The following is an 11,133-nucleotide window of genomic DNA, read 5'->3' as shown; positions in this document are numbered from 1 at the left end:
ATGGAGTTTGGGGGGAAATAGACCTTGACATTAGGGAGTTGTAGTTACTGGGATTTACAGTTCACCTACAATTTATAGTTCACCTACAATTTATAGTTCACCTACAATTTATAGTTCACCTACAATCAAAGAGCGTTCTGAACCCCACCAACGACATAATTGGGCCAAACAGAACTCCCATGACCAACAGAAAATACTCAAGGCCATCCAGTCCAACTCCCTTCACCAGGGCAAGAAAACGTAATCAAAGCCCTCCTGGCAAAGAGCCATCCAGCCATATAGATAGATATGGTTCGCACACACACTGATATAGAATCATAGATTTGAAAGGGACCCCTGAAGAAGGACAATTATATGTTGCCTGTTCCAGAGTAGGCAAAGCAGACAATCTCCACATCAACACTGACAAAGAAACATCAAGAAATACTGTTTACCCACAAGCAGGAAGACATTACATATATTAGAAACCAATACTTTCTCGTTACTTTATGTTCCAGATCAACAGACTGGGCCACAGCAACGCGTGGCAGGGGACAGCTAGTCATTTATATATATATATAGAGAGAGAGAGAGAGAGAGAGAGAGAGAGAGAGGAGGGAGAGAGAGGGAGAGAGAGAGAGGGAGAGATTATTACAACAGCCCAGTTAGGAATTGTGGGAGTTGAAATCCAAAACATCTGGAGGGCCCAAGCTGGCCCAGGCCTGGTCTCCACTGGCTTATTATTGTCTTGCCCCTTTCACAGCGGCGCCTCTTGACTGTGTTTTACGGGAATACGAATACCATGAATCTTGGGCGCGCGGCTTTTCCCGCCATTACGGCAGGAGAGGCTTTCTTCTCCCAAACGCGCCGCTTCCGGGGTAAATAAAAAAACACAAGGGGAGGGGTGGGGGCGCGCGCTGCTTATCCGGACATTACGGAAGACGCTCGCGCTGCTTCCGGGGGCGCCGCTCTCAGGGCGATTACGGCACTCTCTCGTCCTCCTCCTCCTCCTCCTGTTGGCGGCGTCAAAGATGGCGGCGGAGATCCACTCTCGGCCTCAGAGCAGCCGCCCGGTGCTGCTGAGCAAGATCGAGGGCCACCAGGACGCCGTCAGCGCCGCCCTCGTCATCCCCAAGGAGGACGGCGTCATCACCGCCAGCGAGGACAGGTCAAGAGGGTTCGGGATACAGATTTGGGGAGATTTATTCATTATCGACACCAGGCATGGGCCAACTTGGGCCCTCCCTCCAGGTGTTTTGGACTCCAACTCCCACCATTCCTAACAGCCGGCAGGCTGTTAGGAATTGTGGGAGTTGGAGTCCAAAACACCTGGAGGGAGGGCCCAAGTTGGCCCATGCCTGCCTGAAAGCGCCACGCCCCCTTTCTCCTTTATTTTTGGAGCTGCCAAGGAGGGAAACCAAGAAAATACACCCACTTAACTTGTCTCTCTGTGTTAAATCTGTTTACAAAAAGAGAGCTCCAGGCGTCCTAAGCAGCCAGGCCTTCTCCTCTCCCTTCTCCTCTTCCTTTTGCAGCCAGGAATCTCAGCAGGGTAGACATGTTGCCAAAAAAGGGGCCAAGAAGAAAGCTGTTGTTGTATATTTTGGGGTGTATGGCCATAGAATGATACACCCCGTATGATCCAGTCCAACCCCCTGACAAGAAGCAGGAAAATTGAATTCAAACCACTCCCGACAGATGGCCATCCAGCCTCTCATAGAATCAAAGAGTTGGAAGAGACCTCATGGGCCATTCAGTCCAACCCCCTGCCAAGAAGCAGGAAAATTGCATTCAAAGCACTCCTGACAGATGGCCATCCAGCCTCTGTTTAAAAGCTTCCAAAGAAGGAGCCTCCACCACACTCCGGGGCAGAGAGTTCCACTGCTGAACGGCTCTCACAGTCAGGAAGTTCTTCCTCATGTTCAGATGGAATCTCCTTTCTTGTAGTTTGAAGCCAATGTTCTGCATCCTAGTCTCCAGTGCATCAGAAAATGAGCTTGCTCCCTCCTCACTATGACTTCCTCTTGTATAAATGTATAAATGTATTTATAAATGCACTAATTATATATTTAAATAAATATGGGATTAACAGAACTAAAAAACCACTGGGGGAATTGACAACGAATTTGGACACAAGACACCTAACAACCCAATGTATGTCCTTCGCTCATAAAAACACTGAGAAACACAGCAGAAGGGACTTTTAATGCCCCAAAAATCTAATGACAAAAATGACAATATAGTAAAAAGGGAAGAAAGAGGGAGGAAAGGGGAGAAAAAGAAAGAAAGAAAGTAAGAAAGAGGGAAAGAAAGAAGGAAAGGGAGAAGGAAGCATGGAAGCAAAGAAGGAAGGAAAGAAAGAGGTAGAGCAGGAAGAAAGGAGAGAAAGAGGGAGGGAAAGAAAAAGGGGGAAGAAAGGAAAGTTAGAGAAAGAAGGAAGGAGAGAAGGAAAGAAAAAAGGGAAAGAAGGAAGGAAAGAGGGAGCGAAGGAAGGGGGGAAGATGTAGAGAAAGAGGGAGGGAAGGAAAGAATGAAAGAGAAGGAAGAAAAGAGAGACAGCAGAACAGAAAGAAAAGGGGAAGGAAGGAAAGAGATAGAGAAGGAAGGAAGAAGAGAAGGAAATTTGGGAAGGAAGGAAGGAAAGAGATAGAAAAGGAAGGAGGGAAAGAAGGAGAGAAAGGGAAGGTTGGCCACAGCGTGCGGCGGGTACAGCTAGTGTATTTATAAATATATTTATACATGGCTATCATGTCTCCTCTCAGCCTTCTCTTCTTCAGGCTAAACATGCCCAGCTCTTTAGGCCGCTCCTCATAGGGCTTGTTCTCCAGACCCTTGATCATTTTAGTCGCCGCCCTCTGGACACATTCCAGCTTGTCAATATCATGTCTTAGAAGCATTCTCTCCTGCATGTGTGGCAAGCATCCTCAGAGGTTGTGAGGTTTTGAAACCCATTTTTTTAAAAATTCAGACAGGCCTCTTTTTTTAAAGAGCATTTTCATTGCTTTTGTTCCCAGGTAGTAATGTGTTGAATTATTATTATTATTATTATTGTATTGTATTGTCGAAGACTTTTCACGGCCGGAATCACTGGGTTGTTGTAGGTTTTTCCGGGTTATATGGCCATGCTCTAGAACATGGCCATATAACCCGGAAAAACCTACAACAACCCTATTATTATTATTATTATTATTATTATTATTATTATTATTTTGGAGCCTCCGGTGGTGCAATGGGTTAAACCCCTCTGCTGGCAGGATTAAAGAGCCTTTTCATTGCTTTTGTTCCCAGGTATTGATGTGTTGAATTATTATTATTATTATTATTATTATTATTATTTTGGAGCCTCCGGTGGCGTGGTGGGTTAAACCCCTGTGCCGGCAGGATTGAAGACCGACAGGTCGCAGGTTCGAATCTGGGGAGAGGCGGATGAGCTCCCTCTATCAGCTCCAGCTCCTCATACAGGGACATGAGAGAAGCCTCCCACAAGGATGATAAAAACATCAAAAATCATCCGGGCGTCCCCTTGCAGACAGCTAATTCTCTCACACCAGAAGCGACTTGCAGTTTCTCAAGTAGCACCTGACACGACAAAAAAAATTAATTAATTAATATTTTTATTAAGAAAGTTTTCAGTTACATAAAACAAAAGGGGAGGGGTAAATTTAGGAAGGGGTGAGGAAAAGTTGGGGAAAGTGAAAGAGAGAGGATAGGGGCGAGGGAATAAGGGTTGTGCTAAGGTTGAGTTGAGGATAGGTAATAGTAAAGAAAGAAAATGGGATAGATTCAGGGGAGGAAAAGGAAAGGGGGGGGGGAGGTTAGCTTCCCGTCTTCTCATTTCTGGGTTAAATCTTCTCCAGATTTAACTTCTTATATTCGCTACCCTCTTATTATTATTATTTATTTATTTTCATCCCCGCTTTTCTCCCATGGGTGAGATTCAGAGTGGGCACACAATGGTTAAAAAAATGACAAAATTACATAACATAAAAATGCAAAAAAAAAAAAAAAAAAAAAACCAGACAAGAAACAATCAGGGCCAGCTAATAGTATACATTATTAACGATCGTAGGAGGAAATGCGGTCAGTCCCTCAAGTAGACTGGGCCCGAACCATTACCAAAAAGGGCCAAGAAGAAAGCTGAAACCCTTTTTTAAAATTCAGGCAGTCAAGGTTTTAACTGACCTCCTTTTTAAAAGAGTCTTTTAATTGTTTTTGTTCCCATTTAGTGATGTATTGAATTCTTTTCATGCTGCTTCTATTTTAAAGGATATTTTTAATATGCTTTTATTTGCATCATTATTTAAAAATCATGGATACCTTTGGATTACATTTTTGGGGGGCATAACAGTTACACTATGCAACATGATTTTTTTGTTCCCGGGTTATAAATCTCGTTTCCCTAATTGGTTCTGTCATGAAAACATGGGAAAAGTTTATTTAGCTGTGAAATCTTTGTTTTGCGGTCTACACAAAAGGTTGAAAATGGCACATTGAAAGGTTTTTAAATGGCAGCCATAAAAACGAAGTTTCTGAAGTATAACAACTACCTGCAGAATTGAACAGGAAATATCACCTTCAAACCAGGAGCAGAAAATCTTTCAAATGTTGTTATAGTGTAATAGCAGTATAAATGTGTATGAGAAAGGGAATAAAACATATCAGATCTGCTGTAGTGAAATTTGCCAGTTTCATGAAGTGTTATACTTAGACAAGGGATAATAATAATAATAATAATAATTATTATTATTATTATTTATTTGTAACCCACCCTATCTCTCCAGAGGGACTCAGGGCAGTTTCCAACAAAAATGCAAACATTTAGTGCCAAAAACAAACAATCAACCCATCAAATCAAAAACAACCACAATATAAAATTATAATAACTAATCCAAAAGGTAACCAAATCTTTTAAAAATTAACAACTTAAATAGGCAGAATGTAACACATCACAAACATTTAATACATAATAAAATCTAACAGCTGAAAGGCATTAAAAATGGAGTGAATGACAGCCTGGAGTGTGGAGAAAGTTTCCCAAAGGCGATGAGATGCAAAGGAATGTACTACAGTTTGCAAAGTTTAGAAGATTTTCTCTGCCAAGGCAACTCCTCAGATTTGTTTCCTACTTAGGGTTGTCTTGTTGTGGGATTTTCTTGGCAAGATTTGTTCAGAGAGATTCTTTGCCTCCCTCTGAGGCTGAGAGAATGTGACTTGCCCAAGACCACCCAATGAGTTCCACGGCTGAGCAGGATTTCATAGAATCATAGAGTTCGAAGGGCCATTGTAGAGATGTGTTCATTATAAAGTGTTATTTATAATGTTTATTATAGAGTGTTAAATGTACTGTGTTGAATCTGTATTTATATATTACATTTATTGCCATGGCCTAGCTGTGAGGGATAGGTTGCCATGGTGACAAGACAAAGCCTCAGAGGAGGTGGGCGGAGCTTAAGGAGGAAAAGGTTTGAAAGTGGCAGTTAAGCTCCAGTCCGGTGGAGGAGACCCGGAGAAGAGCAGAGCCAGTTAAGGGCTCTGGGAAATAGCAGAGTCAAGAAAGGACTCTGGGGAAAGTAGTTTAGTCCGGTGGAAGAGACCCGGGGAAGAGGAGAGCCAGTTAGGGCTCTGTTGTGAAGCTGTGAGAATTCAGTAGTTCCTAGAATTTGTGAATATTTCTTCAGCAAGAGAGCTGAAGGTGTTACCTTGTTAGATTGCTTAGGTTAAAGGAATCTAACAGAGGGGGTTTTCAGGATTGCCAGTAAGGAAAGACTGGTGATCAGTGGTTTGTTCCGAGTATAGGGCAAACCGTGTGGATATTCACAATAGGGAACTCTGAAGTAGTATAAGCACTTCACTAAAGAAGAAGTTTGTAGAATTGTATCATCAGAAGCATGTATCTCAACCCAGCCATTTTGTAACATCAAGCCTTGTGCCAAGTTCAAATTCTCAAAACTGCAACAATTACGTTCTGTTAACAATAAATCTTGTTCTCTTTGTATTTCAAACCTGCCTCCTCCATTGCTTTTATGCTTGGTGCATTCCACACTACCAAAGTCACCTCACAACACAACTAAAGATAAACAGAGACATAATCCAGCGTCTCTAAACATGTTGGTGGCAGCTTAATTGATATTTAAAAGAAGCTTCCTCACATAATTTTGGTGGCATCTAGTGAGATTAGCGCTGCTTCTTTACATTTTTGGTTGACAAGTGGTGGGATTAACGCTTCTTTACACCATCCAGTCCAACCCCCTACTATCTGGGAACACTGAATCAAAGCACCCCTGATAGATGGCCAACCCGTGTCTGTTTGGAAACCACGACTAAAACTGTGGACACTGGTGTCCACACAGTCATAATCTCCAGAGTCGTAGTCAAACCATGACACTATGTTGGCTCTGTTCGGGATCACAGCGGGGAAGAAGGTGTTATCCAACCTGAGCTTAAACTAAGGGAAGAAGCAAAACCTCAAATCTCAAAAATTGGTGAACACAAGTAATCTCCAGTCTCAGATCTATTTTTAAAGATATCTGATGTTTATTACCTCATTTGGAGAGGATTGGGGGTCTTTCTTAGACTCAAGTCAATTTTATTCTGGACTATTAGTGGAGAATGAACCTGGGTCTGAAAAGTGAGTCTGGAACTCAGTAAAGCAATTGTTTGTGGAAATAACTCTACAGATTCAATGGATTTGTTTCTGGAAGCCCTCCCAAAGAAATGCATTTAATCTGGAACAGTCTGTGGAACTGAAATTGCACTCAGATGGACACCATTCAACTGCTTTTGGTGACTTCTGGGTGGAGTTTGATAAACAGCATATATATAATGAACATTACCGTGAAGACCAAGCTGTTATTCAAAAACAGATTAGGATAAAGTTATTCAGAAGGATGGGTTATTTAAAAAAATATCCAAAACATTCCCCAAAGCATAGGTAATTCCATTATTACTCAATAGAAGTATTATGACTCAACTGTGAAAGAAGGCCACAAGTGCATTACTGAAAGAAGTAACTGAGAGGCCAGTTCTGAAGGAATGTGCCGTAACATTGACTTTAGGAAATAGTGGCATGAAGAAAAGTATTGCTGGAATAAACCCATATCAAAGTCTTATTTGGGGTTTTTCAGAAAGCATCTGGGAGATGCTGCAAACTTTTGGGGAAAGATACTCCGGTGTCATAAAACTAAGATTGAACTGGTGGTAACAATGTCAATCAAAGCCATTTATTGACACAGTGGGTTAAACCCCTGTGCTGGCAGGACTAAAGACCGACAGGTCACAGGTTCGAATCCGGGGAGAGGCGGATAAGCTCCCTCTATCAGCTCCAGCTCCTCATACGGGGACATGAGAGAAGCCTCCCACAAGGATGATAAAACATCAAAAATCATCCTGGCGTCCCCTGGGCAACGTTCTTGCAGACGCCCAATTCTCTCACACCAGAAGTTACTTGCAGTTTCTCAAGTTGCTCCTGACACGACCAATTTTTTTTATTAAATTCCAGATTGTAAAACCACCATATGTGGAACAGCCAGTGTGGCTATGTGAATACTTCTGCATGGCACTAAAGATAGCTAATGAGATGACATACAAGACAATGTTTTCCCATGCTTAAATAACTGGATAATCTGTTTCCTTCGAGCAAAGGGTTAATTGCTGCTTGCTTATCCAGGTCTTTAGGGATTACTGCATCTGTTACATTGGATTATTTTAGACTAGAAGAAGAATGTGTTTCCTCAAAGTGGATGAGCTATTGTCTTACAATGGGACTAAAAGATTCAAGATGGGACACAACACATTTACTCTGAACTATATTTGAATTGTGGAGTTGTGTGCTTTACTGTTTGCATGGGCTGTTGTGCAACAAGAGGCCCTCCTCCCATCAAGCAGCAACACACACCTTAGGTGTTTTTGTACGTTTATAATCTCATCTGCTTGCTGAAAAATCAGGGTGGGACATTAGCTAAGTGCAAGCAATCAGATGGCAAATCCCGAGATCTAATCTCAGTTATATGCCTCTTAGGCTTCTATTTTCTACTGGTGTGTCTCTGTGACACATAGATTATTATACTGAAGGTTTTATTTTCTATCCTTTCTAATTTTTTCTGTTTCAGTTTATTCTTTTCTTGTACTCGTAAAACCAGGATACATAAAGTACTAATGTTCCAAATGATTTGGTTTCTCCTTAAAAGACATGACAGTACAAAGTAGGGAAAATGCCTGATGTTGAACTAGAATTGTTTAAAACACAGTGGGTGCTGTTTAAGCTCACAAAACAGCTGGTCAAAATATTTTGCTATGAAAGCTGTTAATTTCCATTGGCTTTGCTTCGTATCTCTTTCTGTGCTCCATTTTAGCATTATTCTGTCTGCTAGCTATAAGAATGGCAAGTTGGGATCTTGTTAACTTGAAACAGTTCCTTCACAGGAAATTCAAAAGCATAGCAACCAGTTGAATGTACCACACAAACTGGAGACATGGTTTGGCATAAACATTGCATATAATGATTCCTGTATATACATAGATGTACAGTCAGCCCTCCACATTCTCTGAGGTGAGAAGCACAAGACCAAAAGTGAAAAACTGTGGATAAAGATATTACTGAGAGAAGACATTTGAAAGAATCTCTAGGTTCTCCAGCACATTTCTGTGACCCACTTCCACTGGTAACGTGTCATAGAATCCCTTTGGAGGACCCAAAGTAGTGGTTCTCAACCTGTGGGTCCCCAGATGTTTTGGCCTTCAACTCCCAGAAATCCCAACAGTTGGCTGGGATTCCTAGAGATTCCTACAGATGTGCTGTATTTAAAAAATACCCCTCATGACTGGATGAAGTTGGCTATAGAGCAGGCATGGGCAAACTTGAAGTTTGCTCATGCCAGTCCTAAACCATACTAGTTATGTGAAGTAACCATCTCTTTGCATTGTATGATACTCTACTATGGTAGAAGGGCTGCAATGGGGATCATATCTGGTCTCTAGTCCCACTTCTAAGGATTGCACTTAGGGAAGGAAGCCTGTTTATGAATCATGTGCTTCCTTAACCAAGTCCATAGTCTGAATGTTGGATAATGGTTTAAAATTTAGCTAGTGTGGGTTTTATATTGCTGTTACACTGTAGCTCATAAAAAAATCAGCTGATTGTTATGATACCAGTAGTACAGTGAATGGAGAAGAACATCTAAGAATAATTTGAAATACTGTTTTACTTAATGTGCTTGTTTGAAAAGTGCCGATGAAGATACTGTAGATGTGGAAGAAATATAGGACATTTAAAATAACGTATTGTCTGGAAATAGATTTGTAAAGAATTACACATGCTCTTTTCTTTTATTGAAATCCACAGGACCATCAGGGTATGGCTGAAGAGAGACAGTGGCCAGTATTGGCCCAGCATTTATCACACCATGTCATGTAAGTACATGGGCTGCTTTCTTGACGTGTTTCTTGAGTATATCTCTGGTATCAATGGTTGCATCTGCACTGCAGAATTAATGCAGTTTGACATCCCTTTAGCTGCTATGGCTCAGTGCTGTCAAATCATGGGATATGTAGTTCATGAGGCACCAGCATTCTGTGTCAGAGAAGGTTAAATACCTTGTATATTTAACTCCTGGCGCATGGCAAACAACTCTCTCCTTCCTTACCTTGCTGCCATCAGTCTTAGCCTTTACTACCTGAAGTGAATGTCTGTGTGAAGGTTTAGGACTGGGCCTGAAATAAGACTGCACTTTATATCTCTTTCACTTGTACTATGCATTAGTATCTAATTTGAACTGTGCCTGCATTAGCTCATTGTTGTGCAGTCTTGTGCTGAAAATAGGATGTAAGAGGATGTGCTGGTGGCACCTGCTTCTTCTGTTGTCGCTGATTAGAGAGAGCCAAATTGAATCCTAAGGCGGAAATGCCCCTTATTTCTGTGGTGCGGTTGATGATGATGTGCAGTATTAAATCAAGATAAATACTCTTTTGCTAAGTGGAGGGCAGAACAGCTAGGGATTTTAGCATTGTTAAATGGTTTCAGTATATATGTTCAGGACAGACATTTCACTTGTACCACTGGCATTGCATGCTGGATACTATACGTTCCAACCAACTTCAGTGTCCCATGCTCCCAACCTTGTGTTTTTGTATTAAAAGTGCACAAGGATTCTCACTTCTGAATATAATTTTTCCTGATTGATAGGGTTGAAACAGGCAGCATTTTTTAAAAAAAATCATGGGACCTGCCAGACACTGATCCAGGATATGAGGAGCTTCCTTGCATTGGGGTGGAAAAGAGTAGTAGAGTTGCATGTCATCTACATAGAGATGGCACCCAACTCCAGAACTCTGGAGGATCTCACCCTTTATCCTTATATACCTCAAAAGGCCTTAGGGAATTAACAGTATTATCAATTAACAGTAATTTACATTAAGCACCTTATTGTGTTAAGTTGTAGCACAATAAGGTGCTACATTTTCCATCCCACTCCTCAGATGAGTATGTTTGCTATCCTGAAGCTACTCAGTTTATGTCAACCAGTTTATTTTCTTCTTGATCCTTTTGTGGTATTTATTAATCCTCTTTCTGACCCTCTTTCTGATCTTACAGCATCGAGGCACATTCAGTGATTTCCCAAAAGGCTTGTTCTAGCTGTCTGCATATAATTCACAAGACAATCTTGTGATCTTCTGGATTTTTCATGACAGATCATGAAAAGGCAAAATATCTTTGACCTTCTATGGAAGAAATATAATTTTGGCAACTCAGTGGGAACTTGGCAGTCAGATCAAGCTGACAAAAACAAAAATGCCGTTCATGCTCTGTGAAGTTGCATAAGATCAAACATCTGCTTCTGAAGGCTTCAGTCACTTAACTGAAGTGGTTTTTTTAAATCTAGTATGTCATGCAAATTAATGCCTTAATGGAGCTAACATAATGACTTCTTTTGTTTTACCATTTACATAATCTGGTCTTAATAAATTCTAACCACAGAGAAGAAAAGATGCATACTAAATATAGGACACATATTTTCCTTACCAAGATGTTACTAAGTTCAAAGTCACCATTCAAGCGAGACAGCCTATAAATTAAATGAAACCCATCAAAATTTGCTTGTAAATATGATTGCTAACTAATTAGAAAACCCGACCTGCCCTTCTTCTTTATGTTTAACA

At 41.1% G+C, this 11,133-nt stretch overlaps 1 protein-coding gene across 1 annotated transcript in view; it reads left to right on the top strand.

The window, feature by feature from the left end:
- The first annotated feature begins 898 nt into the window (after positions 1–898).
- WDFY1 (WD repeat and FYVE domain containing 1) overlaps positions 899–11,133 on the top strand; it is a 37,121-nt gene continuing 26,886 nt past the window's right edge. The window contains exons 1-2 of the mRNA XM_060767886.2: positions 899–1,147; positions 9,320–9,387. Of these exons, the coding sequence (XP_060623869.1) occupies positions 1,011–1,147; positions 9,320–9,387 (205 nt within the window). The 5' untranslated portion in view covers positions 899–1,010. The remainder of the gene's footprint in view (positions 1,148–9,319; positions 9,388–11,133) is intronic.

Source organism: Anolis sagrei, chromosome 3 (genome assembly GCF_037176765.1).
Source record: "Anolis sagrei isolate rAnoSag1 chromosome 3, rAnoSag1.mat, whole genome shotgun sequence".
Lineage (NCBI taxonomy): Eukaryota > Metazoa > Chordata > Lepidosauria > Squamata > Dactyloidae > Anolis > Anolis sagrei.
The sequence above is the reverse complement of the archived record's forward strand: the minus strand, read 5'-3'. Positions and strand labels throughout refer to the sequence as shown.